Genomic DNA, 25,280 nt, shown 5'->3' with positions numbered 1-25,280 from the left:
GGGGAGGAAGAATTAGATAAAGGTTGTAAAAAGGTACAAACTTCCAGTTATAAGATAAATAAGTATCAGAGATATGATATACAATATGATTAATATAATTAGCACAGCTGTATATTATATATGAAGGTTGTTAAAAGAGTAAATTTCAAGAGTTTGGTTACAAGAAGAAAATGTTTTTTCTTACTCTTTTATTTTGTATCTGTAGGATATGATGAGTGTTCACTATATATTTTTTGATAATCGTTTCATAATGGGTATAAGTCAAACAATTATGATTTACATCTTAAATTTATACAGTAACTTATATCAGTTATGTCTGAATAATAAAGGTTAAAAATTGGAACTTCCCTGGCAGTCCAGTGGTTAAGACTTCAAGCTTCCACTGCAGGGGGTGTGGGTTCAATCCCTGGTGGGGGAAATAAGATCATGCATGATGTGTGGTGTGGCAAAAAAAAAAAAAGATTAAGACTCCATGCTTCCAATGCAGGGGGCCCGGGTCGAATCCCTAGTCAGGGAACTAGACCTCACATGCTCAAAATAAAGATCCTGCATGCCCTAACAGAGATCTAAGATCCCACATGCCACTAACTAAGACCTGGTGCAGCCAAATAAATGAATAAATATTTTAAAACAAACAAACTGTAACTTTCTTGACTGCAGCATCACCATTGGTCTTCAAGACTGCAGTGTGGTTTAGTCAACTGAACGAAGCTACAACACATGAGCAGACAGATTACTGCCGACTCCTTGTACAAAGGCAGAGGGGATTGTATATTCTATCTTCTCAAAGAACAGAAGATACGTTCCTTCTGCAAGGACAGCATGACAAGTGTCAACAGATATTTCCATGCTTGAGCCCTTCACCTTGCCTAAAGGGTAACTGCAAGCAGGGGTTTTCTTAGCAGGAACACAAGTACACACAGCACCAAAGTGGTCCTTGGTGAAACAGCTGTAGCCACTTGACTCGTCTTCATCCACTCATCAGGTTTTCCCAGAGCACACTGCAGCCCAACTGAGAATATTTGGACTCAATTCCTGATTTGGCCAAGTGCTTAACTTAACTCGCTTAACTTTCTTCACTCTGGATTTCATTAAATAGAGATATTATCTGTATACTGTCTTTCCAGAGTCATGAAGAAAATAAACTGACTTCTCACATGGTAACATTTAGGACACTTAGCACATAGAAAAGACTTGATAAATCCCAGTCATGAGTACTATGCTTAGTCAATATCTTATTATTAACTAATAAAGGTAAGTAAAAAGACATTACCCTGTAAACTTAGTTTCATGGTATGGACTTCACAGAGCACTAAGTTTTCCTTTCTGTTGCTTTAAATTTGGGGGTAGAAACCACAAAATATAACTTATACTCAAATTATCTTTATCTTATTTATTATACCCTAGATTATAAAACTAATATTGAGGACTTTATTGCTTCATGTTCCATTTTCTAAAAGGTGAGTGTATCACTCTTCTAGGGTCAGAAATCCAAATGTAATTTTTGGTTTGGTTTGCTACATAAACATCTGTTAAAAAAACATATGAAAGAGTACTTAATTTGCATTGAATCTTCCAGTTCTAGGCCAAAATATTTTCTACAAACCTCTTATAATATCAGTTATTATAACTGGTATATTTAGAACTACACTATTGTTTATTCTTTAGTTTTTACTTTTTCGCCATACCACTCAGCACATGGGAACTTAGCTCCCTGATCAGGGATCAAACTCACATCCCCTGCATTGGAAACGAGGAGTCTTAATCACTGAACCACCAGGAAAGTCCTGCTACCCCATTATTTTTAAACACTTTCATAGAAGCACATTGCCTAGGTGTAGTAGAATCATTTAAAGACTCTGAGTTATTTTAGTACTTTATAAACAAGATTTTATACATCTGATGTATACATCTTTGCATATATTAATAAGAATATGCGTAGGATGAATTCCCAAAGTAAATTTACCGGTTCAAAAGTTACAGATAGAGGGAGGTGGGAGAGATGTTCAAGTGGGAGGGGATGTGGGTAAACCTATGGCTGATTCATGTTGATGTTTGGTAGAAACCCACACAACACTGTAAAGCAATTGTCCTTCAATTAAAAAATAAATAAAATCAAAGTCAAAGTCAATGAATAAATTTAAGTTATGGAGATTTTTACATACGCAATCAAATTGCCTTCCTGAAAGCCTGATAATTTATACAGTCACCAGCAACGGAATTGCTTTTCTATCCAATACCTCTATTAATGTTAATTTTAAAAACTGTTATTGGAAAACGTTGAAATTAATGCCCAAAGGTGGAGGTTGAGTAACTTGTAAATTTTAACTATGTCCATTTGCCTCCATCCTCTACAAGCAAAAACAACTTACCTTTACTACATCTACTTTTTAGCTTCTATATTCACTGTGTATGAAGTTTTTTAAAAAAGTTTCCAATTAGCCAAAGAAATAATTTTAATTATACAAAGTTTAATACATCAGCCCTAAAATACAAAGAGTTGGGCAGACCTGGTTTTAAGTATCTGTATTGTCGTAGATGTGTTAGCATTCAAAAGATCCAGAAGATGGCAGTATAATGATGTTTTTCTTAAATTCCTGAGAAAAATTTAAGCGGGTAAAATCTGAAACTGCAGATTGTTTGCATTTTTATTTTCTTTTTTCTTAAAATGGTGCAAGATTATGAGATATAACCCTTAGGAAAGAGAAGTCATGGTGGATGTGGGCCAGTATACTCTAAATCTACATTTATCTGTAGGTGGATTTCTTTGGAAGGAATGATGCTAAAGCTGAAACTCCAGCTTTGGCCACCTCATGCGAAGAATTGACTCATTGGAAAAGACACTGATGCTGGGAAGGATTGGGGGCAGGAGGAGAAGGGGACGACAGAGGATGAGATGGCTGGATGGCATCATTGACTCGATGGACATGAATCTGAGTGAACTCTGGGAGTTGGTGATGGACAGGGAGGCCTGGCGTGCTGCGATTCCTGGGGTCGCAAAGAGTCGGACACGACTGACTGAACTGAAATCATGAGTAATGCCCTCCCTGCAAGACTATTATTAAGATTAAATTTAAAAAATGTATAAATGTGTGCAGCCCTGAGAATATCAGGAGCATTCTGGTTTTAGTTTTTAAGATCCTCCTCTGTTAGAGATACCTAGTGAAATATACATGCCTAAAATAATGTGGCATCTTACATTTACTTTTAAATGCTTCATTTAAAACAGAAAAACTGAGGCAGAGAGAGAGACAAAGCAAAATTGACAAGGTATTGCTAATTCTTGGAGCTGCTGTAAGATTAAGGGGATTGGTGATGCTCCTCCATTTGTGCATATGTTTTAAATTGTCGTGTATATGCACACATGCATCACTCTGGATGAAATGCACAGACTGGGTTGCAGGGCAGCAGCAGTAGAAGCAGAGAGGGCAGGCAGAATGATACTGCAGTAGTCCACGGAGCGGTGATGGTGGCTTAGATAGGACTGGTGGGAGTGGAGATCTTAGAAAACCAATGGGCTCAGAATGCTATGGTGATGATTTGGGAGGAGAGGGGTGATTTGGGGTGGAGGGAAGATGGAGTACCACAAGTTCTAGGTTTTGGCATTATTACAATTGGGGAATGGGACTGTGGGGGCTGCAAATTTGGGAAGAGTTCTAAGGTTGAGATTTCTATCAGGAAATGTTGAATAAACGACTGGACGTAGTTCACAATACAGGTTGGGACTAGAAATGTAGATGGGGGTGGGTGTGCAGACAGAGTCGTTAGATATCATCTGCTGTCAGGGAACTAAGTGACATCAACAAAGGAGTGAAGAAACAGAGAGGTAGCCTCAGGATAGATGTATAGAGACTGAACAAAGGAGAAGCCTGCAGAGTGTGATGTCCCCTCTATAGAACAGGACTGGCATAGGGCGGACTAAATATGCTCTGGTATGTAAGCCACTTAGCGACTAAACCACAACAACCCCTTGTGGCACATAGCAGAGCTTCAACAGTCATTATCCCTTTTTGCCCCCTTTGTTTCTCACAGATGGCCACTCCTCTCACTTCCCTGGGGAAAGCATGAAACAAAGGTGGTCAGGAGCCAGCACATTAACAACTTCCTGCTTCCCTCCCAACTCAAACCTACGGCTACCATCCACTCCCTCTTCCTTCCAATCCCAAGAAGACAAACTCCCTTTTCAAAGTTCATTGTTCACCCACAGCCTGCCAATTCTATCTCTCTGCTTCTGGGACATTGCTTTACCAATTATGACATTTTGTCTTGCACTTTCTATTCTTTCCCTTGTGTAAATTCTTCCTCTCAGTCTGTAAGCATGAGTTCATACCAACATTTTTTTAAAAAAAGTCTTCCTTTAGTGATTTTTCTCTATAAAAGTGCTGCTCAGTTCTTATTGTGCATATGAAATACAAATAAATGTATTTATAGAACAGAAATAGATATGCAGGCATAGAAAACAAACTTATGGCTACCAAAGGGGAAAGGGGAGGAAGAGATAAATTAGGTTGGGATTAACACACTGCTATATATAAAACAGATAAGCAACAGGGACCTTCTTATAGTACAGGGAACTATACTCAATATTCTGTAATAACTTATAATGGAAAAGAATATATATATATATATGAATCACTTTGCTGTATACCAGAAACTTGACACAACATTGTAAATCAACTATACTTCAATTTTTAAAAATTAACTATATTTTTTACATTTACCATAAATGTCAAAAAAAATATTGTGCATGTGAAATATAAAGGGATATTGCTAGCATGTAGATCAGCATTCAGTAGGTAGGCTGCAGAGCTGAGGTTCTCCTGAATGCTGAGGCTGATGCCACAAGTTCACAGACCACACCTGTAGCAGTGGTTCTCAACCTTAACTGTGTGTTACCTAGAGAGCTTTAAAGAATGCTAGTATCTAGGTGCCACTCCCAGAAATCTTGGTACCCTTGACACAGAATATGGGCTCAACACTGGGCTTCCCTGGTGGCTCAATCGGTAAAGAATCCCCCGGCAATGCATGGAAAAAGGAGCCTGGCAGGCTGTAGTCCACGGGATCACAAAGAGTCAGACTTGACTGAGCGACTAAGCACACACACGTACATGGGCTCAGCATTAGAATTTGTTAAAACCTTCCCTGGTGATTCTAATGTGCAGACAATATTGAGAACTCTTACTATCCAGGGGGTGGAATTACAAGGGACTTTCTACATCATACATTTCTATAGTGTTTGAACTTTTACATTGCTGCTGTTGTTTAGTAACTAAGTCTTTTGCAACCCCATGGACTGTATGTAGCCTGCCAGACTCCTCTGTTCATGGGATTTCCCAGGCAAGAATACTGGGGTGGGCTGCCACTTCCTTCTCCAGGGGATCTTCCCGACCCAGGGATCAAACCCACATTTCCTACACTGGCAGACAGGTTTATTTTGAGCCATCAGGGAAGCCCAAATATTATATTACCTTGGACTTAAAAAAAAAAAGTGAATTAGAAGAAGAATGAGGAGGAGAAGGAAAAAGAAGGGAGAAGAGAAGAAAGTGGAGAGGGGAGAAAGAATAGAGGGAGAAAACATTTTCTTGACCTAGTAGATATAGCACTTTCCTTTTCAATCAAGTTCTTGAAGTGTCCACTTCCTCGCTTTCCATTCTGACCCTCCCCAGCCTGGCTTCTGTGCCTTTTTCTTCCTAACGCTGTACTGACAATAACCACACGATGCAAGGGGCCGTGTCTCAGTTCTTACCTTACTGATCTTTGACAGATGTTGCAAGAGGTCTTGGGAAACCAAAGCAATTTTCCAGCATGCAACATATCTTTAATTATTTTTTTTTTCTTCTTTCTTGTTGACTACAAAGGAGAATAGTAAATTATGAACCATTCTGTTTTGTCATCAAGCTAGGAAGAGTGTTTATTGACACCTAGCAACAGATAAAACATATATGCATGCAAAGTTCTTGTTTTAAAAAATCTCTCAAAAAAATAAATAAAAATTTTAAAATCCCTCCATATCCAAAATTAATGTCCATTAAAGTCTGTGTCTGCCTGGAATGCAGGAGACCAGGGTTCGATCCTTGGGTCAGGAAGATCCCCTGGAGAAGGAAATGACAACCCACTCCAGTACTCTTGCCTGGAGAATCCCATGAAGGGAGGAGCCTGGTAAGCTACAGTCCATGGGGTCGCAAAGAGTTGGACACAACTGAGCGACTTCACTTTCACTTTCACTTTCAAAGTCCTAAAGGAGATAAAAGAGTCAAAACATTTTTCCCTTTTGAAGCCGACTCTCAAGCACCAACTCTCAAGCACCGTAGAGAAGTTTCCCTGGGTCTGCTCTCTCACAAAAGGAGACAGGGAAGTAGGAGTGTCCAAGAGAGCTTGAACATTGGATAAAAAAAAAAGGAAATATATTTTTACAAATATTTCATAGCTTGTGTCAGTTCAGGTCCAGGAAGCAGATGCTAAGATGAAATTCAAGTCCATGAGAAGTCTGTGACACAGAAAGGGAGAAGGGAGCAGGAGGGGGCAGGGAGAGCCTCACACTGCAAGGAAAGAGAGAAGGAAGGGGGACCGAGGATGAAGAGCATCAGATGAGAGTGCAACTGGGAGAAAGTCTCAGCCAGGCCAATTGCCCCGCAGAGGCTCCCACACGTGGGAAGGACTGGCCCAGCTCTGAGCCCCTACCATGCTGAGTCCCTGGCTCCAAGCAGCCTGTCCAGAGTGGGGTTTCTGGACCACTACAATGGGTCCCCATAGAGGGCTGCTGGCCCTTGACTTTACACATATTAACAAATGGTTCTGAATTTTTGCATTTGACTGAAAATAATCAGACTTGTGCATTATACAATAATACCCTTCAACTATATGTCCTGAATGCAGACTTTCTTAAGACATCTGGTAAACCAGTAATTCATGCTGTTTATATTGCCTGCCCCTAACACTGTGTTTGACTTTGCCACCTCAACCCTGGTGCAGACTCAAAAATGAAATAGAATGCTGCCTGTAAATACACAGACATAGGAAAAGTACATGAAAATATTATTAGTGAGTTAGAGGACTATTCTACTGGTTATTCTGAGTCATGAAGTTACAGGTTACTTTTATGTTCCTTTCTTCTTTGTCTGTTTTTGAAGTTTCAAAATCATGTATAATGAGCTTACCGTTTCACAATAGGGAGGAAACACAGATTTATAGGATTTCACAACTATAGTAGAAGTCTCATTCTGTTTTCATGTCTTCTCAGCTCTGAGTCCAGTGACTCACAGATAATAGATTCTTGATAAATAAATATCAGAGAAGAATGTAAACAAGAGGAAAAAAGGAAGAATGGAACGGGAAAGGTATCTTTTGAGTACCTTCTATTTGCCCCTCTGTATCCACCCTCCACCCTGCTCTGAACCCTAAAAGACTGACCTAAATGAATAGCCTAGGTGAGCTCCTTGTTCTGTTTTCTGGTTAGGCTGGTCAAGGAGGAGAACAGTGGCACATCAGAAGTAGGAATAGATATTCATCACCTCAGATACTTCCCCTAGGGATCTCTGCAACCCCTAGACCCAAGACCCTTCCCACACAGCTCTTCTGCTGTGGAAAGCACACCCTCCCATTCCCCTTCAGACCTTGGAGTAATGACGTGTCATGCTTTTACTAGATCCAGTCCTTTGTGCTGTTTTTACATCTGGCCTACCCCTTTATAAATAGTCCCTTTATTAAACTCTCCTCAGATTGTCCAGTTTGAATGTACCCTATACATATCATTAACCCCAGATAGATACACAGTCTGTTGGTGACAATTACCCAACAAGTTCTATTCTACAGGAACTAATCTTGAAGAAGGACATGGAGAAAAGTTTTTAAAAACAGTACTTTTCTGCTCATTTTAGATGTTTAAACAACAAAAAATTTATTTTCAGTGAGAAACTTCACTTTTACACCAAATATGTTGTAGTTATGAACTAGTTACATTTGTTTGCCTTCCAAAAGACAAAAACTCATATGCACTGTCCACTATTTCTTTCTTCACTTTTGCAGAAATCTTGAGAGAGGTTGAACACACTCTAAATACACCATGTTGATTATTTAATACATGCACAAACAAATGAAGGATACCTACTGCAGTATGAGAATATTCTCAGAGATTATTTCTTTTAAAAGATCATTTCTCATCTGTTTGTTAGTAGGATTTCTTTGTAGGTGTCTTTGAAGACAATTTTGTTTTTTTTTCCCCAGAAAAGACAACAAGAGGCTATTTTAATACTTAATATTAATTTATTAATACTAATATTAATTTTATAAAAGTTACAAATTCAAAAATCAGGGCTCTTAATTCAACTTATAAAACTCATTATTTTATTTCTAAGTTTGAGTAGATTTTAAAATACTCAATTTAAAATTTAAGTAGATTTAAAATTAATCTACTGAATTTTAACCTTTTCCTTTAAAGTGGCCTTTTATTAATATTTAGTGTCACTCATAAACTTAATTAAACTTCACCTAGATTTTATTTTTAATTATATAGTTAATCCACAGTGCTGTGTTAGTTTCAGGCATGCAGCAAAGTGAATCAGTTGCACATATACATTTATTCACTCTTTTTTTAGATTATTTTCCCATATAGGCTATTACAGAGTATTGAGAGTTCCTTGTACTATACAACAGGTTCTTGTTATTTATTTATTTTATACATAGTAATATGTATATGTCAATCCCAATTTCCCAATTTATTCCCCCCTCATCCCCTGATAACTGTAACTTTGTTTTCTACATCTGTGACTCTTACTGTTTTGTAACTAAGTTCACTTGTACTCATTTTTTTAGGTTTCACATATAACAGGAATCATATATTTGTCTTTCTGTGCCCTTACTTCACTCAGTATGACAATCTCTAGGTCAACCCATGGCACTGCAATTAAATATTTTAAATTTAATATCCCTTCTACTTAATGCTTCTAACTAGTAGAACTTAACCTAATGTTTAGACAATGATGAATCTAATAAATTAAAATTGAAAATTCTGCAACTCTTAAGTTCTCTTATACATTTCAGTGCTTTTTACAAACTTTGTAAACCTATCTTAAGCTTTTCAATTTAATAAAATTACAACTCTAAAATTAAAAATTCAGTTTTACATTCTAAGCTGGAGTCATGAGGTTAATATATCAGATCTTCAAATTAGTCAAATTATCTTAACTATGACAAATATTAAATATTTAAAATATGAAACATACACAATCACTCCAAAAGTTTAGGCAAAATAATTAACTTTATTGGTTGTTAGTTCATTATTTCTATATGTAAGGGGCAAATAAGCTTTATCATCCAAGCAATTTGGGGCTATTATTGCAAGCAAGTTGATTTAAAAATTCCAAACAAACAGGGTTATCTGCTTAGTGAGTGATATCAAACATAAGATTTTTGACCAAAACATCCCTAGAGCAGCCGACATCTAGGACAATTTTTCTTGCAACGCTGAGGGTATTTGTGCTCTATTTTATGATCGCCTTGAAATTAAAGACTTCATCCTTACTTTCCTCCAAGTGAAAGAGTTTTATAGCCTCTATCCCCTAGGTTCAAGTTGTGTATGCTTAATCGCTTAGTTATGTCTGACTCTTTACGGTTGCCATGCCATCCTCCAGGGGGTCCTCCCAACCCAGGGATCGAACACAGGTCTCCTGCATTGCATGCAGATTCTTTACCGTCTGAGCCACCAGGGAAGCCCAAGAATACTGGAGTAGCTAGCCTATCCCTTCTCCAGGGGCTCTTCCCGACCCAGAAATTAAGCCAGGGTCTGAATTCTTTACCAGCTAAGCTACCAGGGGTTCAAGTTATATATTGCCAAATATTCAAGGTTGTATTCAATTTATTATTTACTGCTTGATTCTATTTTTTATTCTTTTCATATTTTTCCCTTTTCTTTAAGGACATAATTCTCATAGATATTTTTATAATATCCAGTTATGCTGTGTATATCTTGTTTCCTGTGTCATGCTAATGACAGTACATTTTTACCATCACTGCCACTCTCCTCCAGGTTACCCTATATATGATAGCAAAGGCCTGGGCAAAGAATACATTTCATAGGTCCCTAGAGTAAACATTTTATTGCTTCCCTCCCTTCTTGGGCCCTGCTCTTGGGTGATACGCCTTAGCCTGTGAAGGACCAGTATGAGATGACTTGGGTTGAGTGGGTTTGGGCTGAAAAGGTTTAGATTGGGAGGACTGGGGCTGGCATGGCTTGGGCTGAGTGGGTTTGGATGGAGAACTTTCAGCTCGGGGGGTCTGGTGCTGAGTGGGTTTGGGTTGAGTGGAATTGAGTTGAAAGGGCACAGGTTGGGAGGGTTTGTGCTGGGACTGTTTGACCTGGGGTGACTTGGGCTGATTAGATTTGAATTGCGAGCTGGGCAAATACATGCTGTAGGACATAGGATGGAACCCTGTTTGGAAAGATGGACTTGAAGGCCCACCTTGTGTCTTCAGCTTGGCTCCTCGCTGAGAGGCAGTCCTTCTTGGGCTTTGTGTGGCTCTTGCTGCTTGAAAGGCCTGATGGTGAGGATTTTCAGTATGGGGTTTCGTTCTCATGCATGTTCTAATTGTCTCTGTTGGCCCTGTTCCCCAGGCACTGACTTGCCCGGGCTTCCCAACTGCTCCTCCTGGCCGTGAACCCAGGGAATGGAGGTGACCTCCCTGGGAGTCCTCCTTCCCAGACCTTTCAAGGGTTCCCACTGTCTGTGGTCTCTGAGGCCAGGGCAGTACAGGCTGAGAAATGGGTCTTGGTGGTCTCCTAAAAGTTCTGCCCATGTGATGTCTCCAAGGAGTTCCTGAAAATCTCATAAATGTTTCACCTGAATAAAATCTCTGGGGCTGGAAATATTGAATTCCAAAACGTTTGCCTGGACTATGTGCCCTTGTATTCTGAAAGGGCAAAGGATGGAACCTCTTAGGCCTCTGCTGTAACCAAAAGCGAGAGCCCATAGCCCAAGGGGCTTTCAAAGAAACATGGTTAAAGTTACCTCCAACTCTGGCTGGTAAAGGACAGAAGTTTCTCAGAGGAGGCATGAATCCTGGGGTGAGATGGAAATTCTGACGATTTTGGCTGAACTGACAACTAATCTCAGACATTTTAGTGGGGCTTTCAGATGAGATTTTTGGCTGACTGTGTCTTTGTGACCCCTCTTCTTCAGCTGTTTCAGCCAAGTTTTCACTAGGGGAAACTTGAATCCCCTGAATGTTCTCAAAGTCTTGGTCTACCTGTATCCCCAGCTCTCTGGCCAGGGGGGCCATGTCTTCCACAGACACACATCTGAGTGAAGAGGACATCACTTCTTGGAGGGCAGTTTGAAGACCCTCCATGTTCCTTCCTCTCTGCCCCACTTCCTCCTCCTCCCAAAACAGTAGCTGTGATGGCTTCAACTTCAGGACCCTCTGGAAAACCTGAGCCTCTTCACTCTCCCTGGCCTGGGGACTGAGGACAAAGTAGCATCTTTCAATGGCAGCTTCTCCTAAAAACATTAGCAAGTCCCATTCCTTCTCACCTAGGCAGTCAGTGAATAAAAACACAGCTGAGGAAACCTCCATCAGGAAACCAAACTGTGTCCAAAAACTTTCTAGATTTCCACGAAGGTTGGCCACAGCAACCGGCTTCTGGGGGAAACTGGGGTTTTCACTTAAACCGCGGCTATCAGGAAAACACCATGTTATCTCAACCAGGCCATCAGAGATCTGCCGGGGAAGCACCTGAACAGGCAAGTCCTGATGAAGAAAAATTTTGTGTGATTTCAGATGGGCAGGGCTGAGCAGGGCATTGAGGATTCTGGACTTGGAAAAGCTACAGTAACCTAGACGCACAAAAGAGATGACAGGCATCTTCATGAGAGTCAAAAACTTTTCTGTATCCCCTGTAGGTCCTCCTGAAGACTGTGTTGACTGCTCCTTCACAATGTCCTTCATGGCCCCTAGCATTAAAATGCTTCGGTTGTTTTCTGCATCTGGCAGTAGCAGGGGAAGAGCAAACCGGCAATGATACATGTTTGACATGACTTCACGTTGTAAAGAGCTGTCTGAAGACAGCAAGGAGGCGCAAAGGACATCCAGGGGGTTAATGGTTTTTGTTTCTCTAATTTCCAAGTTCTCTACCCCAGTCAGCAATTCCCCTTTGCTCTCTTCACCCAGAACCTTGGGTCTGAGGACTGAATCTCTGGCTGTCACATCCAGTGCTTGAACTTTCATCAGGAAGTTCCAAGCCAAGTCACTCGGAGTCTCAGGCACCCATGTACATCCTCGATCTAAGGAGAATTGTTTCACGAAGTCTGGCAGAAGCTTTCTGCTTGTGTCCAGGTTTAAACAGGACAGGACATCTTTAAACACATTTTTTCTTTCTGTAGGAAAAAAAGATATAGTCAGTGAATGTCATGCTCAGCATCTAAGCTTCCTTCACTGACTTTTAAAATTAAGTAATTGATATATTCTTTGGAAAAAAGATGATCCACCATCTGTCTGTTCTTCTTGTGGTTGAGTAATATTCCATTGTATATATGTTCCACAACTTCTTTACTCATTAGTCTGTGGATGGAGGAGGGATGGAAGGGTGTAGGAGATGGGAGGGTGGTTCAGAAGGGAGGGGACATATGTACGTGTGGCTCATTCCTGTAGATGTATGGTAGAAACCAGCACAATATGGTAAAGCAATATGCTCCAACTTAAAATAAATTTTTCAAAAGATGAAACAAGTAAAGTGAAAGTACTGTCTCATCACCCTGCCAAGTCTACTTTCCTTCTAAGAGATATGTCAACATGGTATATGGCACGTTTCCTTCTCTTCCTTTTTCAGTACCTATGTAGAAGTACATATGTAGAAGTAGATATGTATATGTGCTTGCATATGCAGAAGTACATAGTTTGGTATAATGGATGCTATTTTATTCTATAAATGATATTATACCAAATGATTTTCCAACTTCTTTTCACTCAGTGGTATTCGTTACAAATTCTTCCAAGTAAGTATATACAGAGAACTACTTAATTCATTTTATGAATCCATTGTACTTAATGGTTTGGAAGAACCACTATTTACTTAACCATTGTCTACTGATGGTCATTCAGGTTTTTGAATTTTTTGGCTATGTTCATATGCAGTAATGAAAAAGCCTGTTAATGCTTCTTTATATGTATGTATAAGGAACTCTCTAGGCAGATACTGATTTATTTATTAAATGTTAACTCTTGCTAAAGTTTGGAGAAATGAAAGATGTTGTCTTCTCAGAATTTACATGTTGTATATAATTTCTCCTGATGTCATTTTCTAATTTATCTTCTAGCCACTGATTGAGAAGACAGAGATAGTGCTAGGTAGAGAAAGAAAATCAGAGAGCATCTTCTGCTCCCGATGGATACTAACATAGCATAAGCTTCTTGGATCCCTTGTAAAAATAGCCTAGAAGAAACAGTAGACATGAGAGAAAGTGTAGGTTTCAAGAATTAACAAAAGGAACTCTAAGAAATCCTTCCAAAGTCTGAAAGTTGCTTGAACTGGTGTATCTGATGGGTAAGAAGGTGAGGGAGGAGTTGAGGCCAGCATGAAGGATCCCCAAAGGAGGAAGAGAGAAGTGAGGAAGTGAGAAGAGGGATTGCAGAAAACATATAAGTTCTGCTCCGGCCTCTCCCCTGCCTATCCCTTGCTTTTTCTTAGGACAACCATCCTCTGTTTCTTCAGCACAGAAATTGGTACCCACATAGCCCAAGCCAGATGCCAAATGTTGACAAAGTAATATTAGGTTACAGTGAAATAGTACAGTGATATGTCTAACAAGCACAGAGATGAATGAAAAATTAAGAAGCAATAATTTCTAGAACCCAGTACCATTTTGTAAATTAAAAATTCATGAAAATAGCCCAGGTAAGGCAGAAAGAAATGATTGGGGATTTTAGCTGCCACCCACTGAAACAAGACAGAGTTTTTCATTTGAATCCCACAGTTGATCAATGGAGACCCACTCCAAGATGACCCAGATTTTGGACATAGAAAATAAGAATTTTAAAGTAGCTATCTTAACTATTTTCAAGAATGTACAATAATATAAACTCATAATGAATAATTTAATAGATATTATCAGGAAAAAAGAAGAAAGCGTTTAAAAATGTAAATTCTTGAACTGAAAAGCATAATATCTGAATTTTTTCAAAAATTAGTAGATGGAATTTAAAAAGGACTGGAAATGACAGAAGAAAAATTCAGTGTACTTAGAGATATAGTAATTGAAGTGATCCAATTTAAAGAATAAGAATAAAAAATACTTAAAAAGAAAATGTACAGAGCCTCAGGGACCTTGGGGAAAACGTCAGAAACTCTAACGTACATGTACTTGGAGTCTCAAAAAGAGAAAGGGGAGCAAGTGGGACAAAAAACATTGGGATAAATAACAGCTGAAAATTTTCCAAATTTGGCAGGGGGGAGGAGATTCCAAATTTAGAGATTCATAAACCCTACATAAGATGAAAACAAGAGAATCATACCTAGATACACCAGAGTTAATCACAGAAAACATTTTAAGGAAAACATCTTGAAATCAACCAGAAGAAAAATAGCACAACATAAGAGGGGAACAATGATAAAATGACAAGAATTGCACTCATCTCACACGCTAGTAAAGTAATGCTCAAAATTCTCCAAGCCAGGCTTCAGCAATATGAATCGTGAACTTCTAGATGTTCAAGCTGGTTTTAGAAAAGGCAGAGGAACCAGAGATCAAATTCCCAATATCCGCTGGATCATCGAAAAGGCAAGAGAGTTCCAGAAAAACATCTATTTCTGCTTTATTGACTATGCCAAAGCCTTTGACTGTGTGGATCACAAGAAACTGTGGAAAATTCTGAAAGAGAGGGGAATACCAGACCACCTGACCTGCCTCTTGAGAAACCTGTATGCAGGTCATGAGGTAGACCTGGACATGGAACAACAGACTGGTTCCAAATAGGAAAAGGAGTATGTCAAGGCTGGATATTGTCACCCTGCTTATTTAACTTATATGCAGAGTACATCATGAGGAACGCTGGGCTGGAAGAAGCACAAGCTGGAATCAAGATTGCCAGGAGAAATATGAATAACCTCAGATATGCAGATGACACCACCTTTATGGCAGAAAGTGAAGAAGAACTAAAGAGTCTCTTGATGAAAATGAAAGAGGAGAGTGAAAATGTTGGCTTAAAGCTCAACATTCAGAAAACTAAGATCATGGCATCTGGTCCCATCACTTCATGGGAAACAGATGGGGAAACAATGGAAACAGTGTCAGACTTTATTTTTCTGGGCTCCAAAATCACTGTGGATGGTGATTGCAGCCATGAAATTAAAAGACATTTGATCCGTGGAAGGAAAGTTATGACCAACCTAGACAGCATATTAAAAAGCAGAGCCATTACTCTGCCAACAAAGGTCCGTCTAGTCAAGGCTATGGTTTTCCCAGTAGTCATGTATGGATGTGACAGTTGGACTATAAAGAAAGCTAAGCACAGAAGAATTGATGTTTTTGAACTGTAGTGTTAGAGAAGACTCTTCAGAGTCCCTTGGACTGCAAGGAGATCCAACCAGTCCATCCTGAAGGAAATCAGTCCTGGGTGTTCACTGGAGGGACTGATTTTGAAGCTGAAACTCCAATACTTTGGCCACCTAATGTGGAGAGCTGACTCATTTGAAAAGACCCTAATGCTGGGAAAGACTGAGGGCAGGAGGAGAAGGGGACGGCAGAGGATGAGATGGTTGGGTGGCATCACCGACACAATGGACATGGGTTTGGGTGGACTCCGGGAGTTGGTGATGGACAGGAAGGCCTGCAATGCTGCAGTTCTTGGGTCGCAGGGAGTTGGACACAACTGAGCGACTGAACTGAACTGAGCATCAGAAAGAATGGAAGTCGAATAACAGAAACAATATCCATCATTTCTGAAGGCAAAAAGGCACCAGTCTAAAATTCCTTACAGGAAAAATATTCTTCTGGATTGAAGACAAAATGAAGACATGTTTCAATAAACAAAAAATAAGTAAAATTCTTCAGGCTAACAGGGAATAACATCAAACAAAAACTTGAATCTTCGGGAAGAAGAAAGAGCAGAGAAAATGATAAATTTATGGGTTCCTGAACTTCCCGTGGTGGCGCTAGTGGTAAAGCACCCACCTGCCAATGCAGGAGACATAAGAGACCTGGGTTTGATTATTGACTGATCCCAAATAGTATGAACTAGAAGGGAGAGTGAAAGTGCAGTCACTCAGTTGTGTCCGACTCTTTGCAACCCCATGGACTGTAGCCTACCAGGAAGAGAGTTGATCACATAACCTATATCCAAATTGACTCTATACACTGCAGAGCAGACAGGCAATGCCTTAAGTCTTCCTGAGACTTCAATATGAGATGCAATGATGGGGTGGGGAGAGGCGGGAAGAGAGTAACCTAAAATTTAACATTACAAAAAGCATTAAGATCCTTCTCCTTTGAATCAGATGTATTTGATTTTTTCCCCCAGTTCTCAGCTGCATAGACAAATATTACAGAGGAAAGAGACACAGCATAGCCATAAATTTTTATTAAAAATTTTTTTTTATCCTCCAGTCAACTAGAGTGGATTGGAAACCATTAGAATTATATACAGTCATAACTGCATTATTATTGAAACTTTTCTTCTGGTTTCCTAAGGCTGTGTCAAATACAAATTGGCACTTGCCAAGGGCATTTTTCCATCTGCCTCTTTGGAGATTGAGTCCTGTGCTGCTGCAGGTATTGACCTTCAACATGCCCTGATGGGGGTTCAGGGTGGAGAATGAGGCAGTTTGTTGCTGCAGGAAAACTGGTGGAACAGGCCTTTGGATGGTTAGATATTTTCAGGAACTGATTTCATGATCCCAATCCTTATACTTTCTCATATCCAGAAAAGCACTCAGTCCCTTCATGGTGACATCAGCTCCTGGTGGCTAGCAGAAAACTTTTTGTAAAATAAGTGCTTGATTGTGTGAACTCCTCCTTCACCAAAAATCACATATATTGACCTTCCACCACTACTCCTTTGGAGCAGTTTCTTTTTAACTCAAATAAAACTTAACTTGCAACTCTCATGTTGTGCATCTTTTCTTAGTCAACAAGTGTTAGATTGGTTGCAAAACTAACCCCAAGTAATGGCTTTCCTGGGTTTCCCTGGTGGCTCAAATGGTAAAGAATCTGCCTGCAAAGCAGGAAAACCAAGTTTGATCCCTGGGTTGGGAATACCCCCTGGAGGAGGGCATGGTAATCCAGTCCAGTATTCTTGCCTGGAGAATTCTATGGATGGAGGAGCCTGGCAGGCTACAGTCCATGGGGTTGCAAAGAGTCGGACACAACTGAGCGACTAACACACAATGGCTTTCTGGTATCCACACTTTTGTAATATTACTTTGCAAGAGATGCAGCCTATTCTTCCCCAACCCTTAAAGCTTTGTGACTTGCTTTTGCCAACAGAATGTGGCAGAAGTCAAACAGTGTTATGAATTGAATTGTATCCCCTACAAAAAGATGCTAATTCGCCCAGTACTTCAGAATGTGGCCTTATTTGTGAACAGGGTCATTACAGAGGTCATCAACTTAAAATTAGGTTATTAGGGTGGGCCCTAATGCAATTTGATCAGTGTCCTAATTAAAAGGAGAAATTTGAAAACAGACACATGCACCAAAGGAAATGACTTGAATACACAAGAAAGATGGTCTTCAAGGCAAAGAATTCCAGAGGCTCCTGGAAGCTGGGAGAGAGAACTGGAACAGGTCCTTCCCTAATGTCTTCAGAAAGAGTATAACCCTGCTAACACCTTGGTTTCAGTCTCCACCTCCATACCTGTAAAACAGTATATTTCCCATTGTTCTAAGCCACCTTTTTGTAGTATCTTACCATGGTGGCCCTAGGAAACCTATCATACAGATCGCATGATAGTTCTGAGTCTAAGCCTCAAAATGCCTTCAGGACTCTCTCTCTGTCTCTCTGACTCCTCTGCTCTCACTGTAAGAATATGCCTGACACAGTCTGAGAGTTAGCCAAACTAGCTTGTTAGAGGGCATGGCAATCCACTCCAATATTCTTGCCTGGAGAATCCCATGGGTAGAGAAGCTGGTGGTCTACAGTCCACGGGGTTGCAGAGAGTCAGCTGAATCAACTGACCATGCATGCACAGCTTGCTAGAAGATAAGAAATGAGCCAATAGCTAGCTGACCACTGATACAGAAGTAAACCCAGAGAAGACCAGAAGAATGCCCACCAACTATAGACATATAAACAATTATACACTCTTATTGTTTTAAGTGACCCTAATTTTGAGGTGCCTATTAATTTATTATGGCAAATAAATAATACAGAAAAAAACATGCAAAACAAAAAACAAAACAATATCATGCAAGAAACACATAATATTAGAGTGTTATCTATGGAAGAAGGTGATTAAGGAATGGAGAAAAAAGTCAAATAGAGTAAACAAAAGGAGGGGGTTGCAGAACAATGCTGATGGTATGCAATGAAAAAGTAATTCAACCCTATGTAACTACTGTAATATATTTAAAAAATTAAGAATGAGGTCTAAAGGCAACTATGAATTGGGAAGGTATAGGGAGTAGGGCAAGAGTTGTGTTATAGGTTGAATTATGTACCCCTCAAATTCATAGGTTGAAATTCTAAGACCCAGTATCTCAGAATGTAATGGTATTTGAATGGAGTTATTGTGGATGTATAATTAGTTAAGATGAGGTCATTACAGTGAGCCCTGGTCCTATGACTGTTATCGTTATAAAATAAGAAAATTTGGGAATTCCTTGGTGTTCCAGTGGTTGGGATTCTGAGCTTCTTCTGCAGGGGGCTTGGGTTCCATCCCTCGTCAGTTCAGTTCAGTTCAGTCGTTCAGTCATGTCCAACTCTTTGTGACCCCGTGGACTGCAGCACAGGGAACTATTAATAAGACTCTGCAAACTGCATGGTGTGGCCAAAAAACAAAAGAAAAAGAGGAAATGTGAATATAGAGACATGAACCCAGGAAGACAACCATATGAAGATAAAGGCAGATTGTAGGGGATGGGGGTCAGAGTGCTTCCACAAGCCAAAGAATTCTAAAGATTTCCAGCAAACTACCAGAAGCTAGGAACAGATTCTTTCTACAACCTTTGGAAGGAACCAACCCTATATACACCTTCAGACTTCCTGCCTGCAAACTGTGAGACAACACATTTCTATTGTTTTTTGTCTTGCAGCCATGAAATTAAAAGATGCTTGCTCCTTGAAAGAAAAGTTATGACCAATCTAGACAGTATATTAAAAAGCAAAGACATTACTTTGCTGACAAATGTCCATTTAGTCAAAGCTATGGTTTTTCCAGTAGTCATGTATGGATGTGAGAGTTGGACCATAAAGAAAGATGATAGCTGAAGAACTGATGCTTTTGAACTGTGGTGTTGGAGAAGACTCTTGAGAGTTCCTTGGACTGCAAGGAGATCAAACCAGTCAATCCAAAAGGAAATCAGTCCTGAATATTCATTGGAAGGACTGATGCTGAAGCTGAAGCTCCAATACTTTGGCCACCTGATGTGAAGAACTCACCCAATGGAAAAGACCATGATGCTGGGAAAGATTAAATGCAAGAGGAGAAAGGGACAACAGAGGATAAGATGGATGGATGGCATCACTGACTCAATGGACATGAGTTTGAGCAAGCTCTAGGAGTTGGTGATGGGCAGGGAAGCCTGATGGGAAGCAGTCCATGGGGTTGCAAAGGGTCAGACACGACTGAACGAAACTGAACTGATTGTTTAAGCTACCAAGTTTGCGGTACCACTGTTACAGCATCTTAGTAACCAGGTCAAGGTGTGCAGAGGAGGAAATTACTCTTTTCTGACCCATAATTGGATTATGGATTTGGGCTGAATGTGAGTTGGTAGTTACCTTCCCTTTCTATATTCGGAACTTAGTGGTGTTTATTTTCCCAGACAATATCTCTCCAAATTAAGCATTTCTCATATTTTGAATTTTCATTAAGAAATATTCAAATTCAAGGTACTGGTATAATCTTCCTCATTGAAATGGCAATATTTGGATAGCTCAAGCCAAGCATTATTTTGGAACCTTATCCATTTACGACAAGTTCCTCTCCTGTTTCTGCTTCAGTAGTTAGGTCTATAATCTCCATATTCTATTGGTCACAAAGGTTCTAAAATGATTTAACAGACTTAATCTGAGGTATAGAAGGCAACAGCTAAAATTAGTGGCTAGCAACTTGTTATATGTGTGATGGAGGTGACTGCAGAAGCCTAATACTTACTTTATCTTATACTGTCCACTTGGAGAAGGGCATGGCAACCCACTCCAGTATTCTTACCTGGAGAATCCCCATGGACAGAGGAGCCTGGCGGGCTACAGTTCATAGGGTCACAAAGAGCTGGACACGACTGAACGAACTTCGCACACATGCACATACTGTCCACCATTTCTAGGTCCAGGGTTTTCCTCCCTGTCAACACCCACCTCTGAGGAAACTCCAAGTTAGAGAAGTTCAAGGAATTTCTGAGGCGCGGCTTTTCTGCTTCTATGTGGTGCCCTTCCTCAGTCCCCTCCCTGTTATGATACTGCAATCAAGATTTAAGTTTTTGCCTAAGTAACTCTACACACATGATTCTCATACCTTCCATACTTTTCTCCTCTTCCTCCTCCAATGACATGCCAGTTTCTGGATCCTCATAATTCTGTTCTTCATCAGAGAACTCCGTGGTTTCAAGGTACCTAGAATCCTCTCTGCCATTGTAGAGGCCTCCTGGGTCACTGTAAGCCTCCTCTTCCAAGGTGATGTCTGCATCTTCAGAGTACCCCATAGATTCTAGGTAGTCCTCTTGTCCTAAGTATAAAGAATCATCTGGCTCCTCATATCTCTGTCCATCCTGTAAATACTCAATAGTTGCTGGAAATTCATATTCAATGGTCTCAACTGACTGTGGCGATGTGAATTTTGAGGTGTTATCTTCCTTCTCATTTTCCTTTGAGGACCAAGCAGTTTCCTGATAACTAGTTTTCTTGTCTGTGAAAGACTCAGAGGTTTCTAAATCCAAGCATTCTTTCTCTTTGAAGGATGTGGTGATCTCAGGGTTCTCAGGCTGTTTCTCTCCAGGAAGGAAAACAGCTTCCTTGCTTGCACCTATCAGTAGAGATGGCTCCATATACTCATGTTTCAAAACTTCTGGAAAGAATAAGAAAGTTTGACAGATTTTAATTTTCTCTCTCGAAATTAACAGATGTTATATTAGGGAGTTTCCATGACCTCAAAACATCATCTCTCTATTTCACTAGATGATAGGAATACCTACATAAATGGCAATAAGTCAGCCCAGAACTTTCTTTCTCCCACTGAAAAATATCAGATCACACTCCTGCCCAGCTCAAAAGTTTGAGTGTTTCACAGCAAACTCAAAGGGTAAGTGGATGAAATAGAAAACTTGAATACTTTGTTTACTTGTGGATTTACTGTAACCCAAAATCAGGCTTCCCTGGTAGCTCAAATGGTAAAGAATCTGCCTGCAATGCAGGAGATTTGAGCTCGAGCCCCGAGTTGGGAGGTTCCTTTAGAGAAGGAAACAGCAATCCACTCCAGTATTCTTGCCTGGAAAGTCCCATGGACAGAGGAGCCTGGTGTGCTGCAGTCCATGGGGTTGCAAAGAGTCGGAAACGACTGGGTGACTAACACTTTCAACACCAGCTCAGACTTCCTAGGGTCATTACTAATGAAATTTGACCCTAATAATTTCTAATGAAGAAGTGAAAAGCTCTTATTTAGAATAAATCCTGGAGATACTAAGACCTATATCTCTAAGCCTATGGGTCCTGTACTGCATTAGAAACCATTAGCATTAATATTTTTATCTTAGTCTCTGCTTCTCTGTGCTGTGCTTAGTTGTTCAGTTGTGTCTGACTTTTTGCAACTCCATGGACCACCAGGTGCCCACCAGCCTCCTCTGTCCATGGAGGTTCTCCAGGCAAGAATACTGGAGTGGGTTGCCATGCCGTCCTCCAGGGGATCTTTTCAACCCAGGGATAGAACACAGGTCTCATGCTTTACAGGCAGATTCTTTACCATCTGAGTCACCAGGGAAACCCAAGAATACTGGAGTGGGTAGCCTATCCATTCTCCAGGGGATCTTCCCAACCCAGGAATCAACCAGGGTCTCCTGCATTGCAGGCGGATTCTTTACCAGCTGAGCTACCAGGGAAGCCCTAAATGCTCCCTGTTTGCCACTAATTATCATTGAACATTGAAAAATTAGCATTTGACTTGCTCCAGAAAATGAGGATTCTGCTGGCATTCTACTTACAGAGAAAATGAAATTGCTAATACATCACATATGTGTGTCTAAAGTTATTTTCCCTCTATTTTCAAAATGGCCATACTAGGTGAAAGATGCATCTTTTGGTCTTAAGGTTGTTAATACCTATGAATTCACTTACTTGATGAAGAAATCCCAGTGTATCACTAACAGTAGTCTCTGTCCACTGTATTTCGGGATGTCACTGTCAGAACAGTAAGACATTTACACCAGCAAGAAAACTGCTGGTTTTGGATTGTGTTTGAATAAAAAAGTTATAAATCCTCCAGAACAATAACATACATCATTCCCTACTTTTTAAATCTTGGAAACTTTTCCCTTTTATCATATTTCACTGAAAATTATCTCCAGGAGAATGACAAATGAAAATAAAAAGTAGTCATTTTCTTTTTTCTTTTTTTTTTTTTTCAGGAAAACTGCCTCCTGCCTCTTGGCCCAAAAAGTGTAGAAATTCAACCTACCGTGATTTAAGTTGCAAATGGTAGCTGACTGGGAAAAAGTATTAAACAAACAGTTGAGAAAAAGCTGACAGCTCACTTCTCCCTTTTTCTGTACCAAAATCAACAGCTTCCGACTTTTCTTCAGGGGATCTGTAATATTCTCCAGAATCTCATACTCTTCCTCAGAAATCAGCTTCCGAGAGGTTAACGTATCTAAGATACAATCAGGATCCTGTTGTAGGATTTCTAGTAACTTTTTTCTTTCTTTTTCTATGATCTGGGATGGAACACTGCCGGTAGCCATTGTTCCTGTTTTCTGCAGACCAGGAAATGAACTATGAAACTGTTTCGATGCAGAAACACAAGTTAGGTTTTGCTTTTTTTTTTTTAAAGGCAGAGTAATGCTTTTTGGCAAAGATTAACCATGTCAGTGACCTTTAGTGTTGGAGAGAGCAGATAGAAACAAGCCAAACAGTTTGGGGGAATCCAGCCATGAGCCCCCACAGATCCTGGATCCCTATAGATTATTTACCTGTTGGTTTTTTTTTTTTTTTTTTTTGATGACTTGTCTCAGTTTCATATGGTTTAGCCTCCAAGAACTCTCTCTGAGAAGCACCTCTTGAACTTCATATTCCTTGCTCTGCAATAACAAGATTATGAATTGATTAACCCTTTTGGAGAGAAATCTGTCAATATGCAGCAATAAATAAATAAATGTGACAGATAAAAATAAAAATTAAACCATTCAATGCAGCAATTCCACTTCTAGGAAATTATCTTTAAAAATAATGAGACAAATGACCAAAGATGGATGTGCAAGAATCTGCACTTTCACATTTTTATAATAGTATAAAAATGAAAGTAACTCAAATTTCCACAAATTGGGATTTATGGAACAGATGTTGATACATCAACAATGGTGTTACCAAGTAAGGTCTGGCTGCTCATCGCTCAAAAACCAGTAAGTGAAAGTCGCTCAGTTGTGTCCGACTCTTTGCGACTCCATGGGCTATACAGTCCATGGAATTTTCCAGGCCAGAACACTGGAGTGGGTAGCCGTTCCCTTCTCCAGGGTATCTTAACCCAGGGATTGAACCCCGGTCTCCAGCATTGAAGGAGGATTCTTTACCAGCTGAGCCACCAAGGGAGCACTGGAGAGACAAATATTGATAGAAAGGAAAGTTGTTTTAATCAGAATGCCAGCAGTCTGGGGAGATGGTGGACTCAGTGTCCTCCAAAAACTGCTCAGAGGATTCTGGTTGGCCACAAAATTTTTATAAGAAAGAGGGGAAGTAATCTCAGTTAACCATTGAAATAGGGGTTCAGAGTTGTTGCCACCTCCCTCTGTGTGCAGACTTGTAGGCAGACCAGTCAACCTCTTAGATTTTTCTTTAGAGGCTATCTTGTTCATACAGTGTATTTGCAAGATTATACTAAAGAGGAAGCTAGCCAAGAGATCTGGTCATCTGTTAACTACTTATTCTTCATTTCAACATCTTTGATGTATGGAAAGGACCAATAGATTAGGCAAGGTATGGAGTGATCAAGATTTGAAAGGCACGCTAGGGCCAGAGACATGTAGAGTGTGGAGTGCCAGGTTTAAGGCTAGTGACAAGGCAAAAGGGGTCTCCTGCAGAGAGCTCTTTCCTAAAAAGAGCCCTTTCCTGCCAAAAGGTGCTTACAAATCTCCACTTGTCAGAACATCATTCTGAAACTGTTTGGTACCATTTTGGAGGGCTCCGATGAGCTCCAGTACCGGAGTCCTTTGTGTCCCAGCAGAGAAAGAATTCAGAGAGAACCAAAGTGATAGGTTGCCGGGGTCCAGCCCTGGTGGATCCAGGGAATTCAAAGCAGGGACGGTGTTGGCGAGGGAAAAACTTATTTATTTATTAACATAAGATTAGATTAGGAAGAAATAGTATAGTAGGAAAATTAAGTGGAGAAAAGAGGCTGATTAACTTGGTTTACGTGGAAAACCAATAAAGTTCCAGACAAGGAACTTGCACCATCTACGTTAGGCTGCTGGCGCCCGTTTGAATATCAGAGAGTGCCCCACCTTGGGCTCTCTCTCTTACGGATCTTAGAAGCCGGGACAAGTAAGTAGACATGGTGAGCCTCCACACCCCAGATGGGAATTCAGCCTGAAATTAGAGTAAAGAGGAAACATGGGGGAAACCAGTCCTTCCAATGACTGGCACCCCCTCTATTGTCCTTCAAGGCCTTTTATACTTTTGATTATACATAGAGATCAATGGGTAATACAAAATTATGTAGCGTTAGCAGCCCAGACTCTTTCTGTATATCTTTTTGTATACAAAAGGTCTCAGGTGATTTACATTATCTTCTGGCCAAGAGGCTTGCTAACACTTTTTGGCTCTCTTCCTTAATGAATGTTAATTTCGTTTCCCCTGAAGTGTTTTTCTTTAATCTGCATCTCCTTAAAGCACTAAAGTTGCATCTCTATAGAACAAAGACGCAGTGGGTTATA

At 40.1% G+C, this 25,280-nt stretch overlaps 1 protein-coding gene across 2 annotated transcripts; it reads right to left on the bottom strand.

The window, feature by feature from the left end:
• Positions 1 to 9,237: 9,237 nt before the first annotated feature.
• Positions 9,238 to 23,437, bottom strand: CARD6 (caspase recruitment domain family member 6). 2 transcript variants are annotated; one of them, XM_040262417.1, is made up of 3 exons: positions 22,814 to 23,437; positions 20,663 to 21,211; positions 9,238 to 12,368 (listed from the first exon to the last, which is right to left on the bottom strand). In XM_040262417.1, the coding sequence occupies exons 1-3, from the start codon at positions 23,094 to 23,096 to the stop codon at positions 10,093 to 10,095; spliced, it is 3,108 nt and encodes a 1,035-aa protein (XP_040118351.1). In that variant the 5' UTR covers positions 23,097 to 23,437; the 3' UTR covers positions 9,238 to 10,092. The 2 variants fall into 2 exon arrangements, with proteins under 2 accessions (XP_040118351.1, XP_040118352.1); XM_040262418.1 differs by having other exon boundaries at positions 20,663 to 21,208.
• Positions 23,438 to 25,280: the final 1,843 nt, after the last annotated feature.

The sequence above is a fragment of the Oryx dammah genome, unplaced genomic scaffold, assembly GCF_014754425.2.
Source record: "Oryx dammah isolate SB20612 unplaced genomic scaffold, SCBI_Odam_1.1 HiC_scaffold_20, whole genome shotgun sequence".
Classification (NCBI taxonomy): Eukaryota; Metazoa; Chordata; class Mammalia; order Artiodactyla; family Bovidae; genus Oryx; species Oryx dammah.
This window is presented reverse-complemented; position numbering and strand designations above follow the sequence as displayed.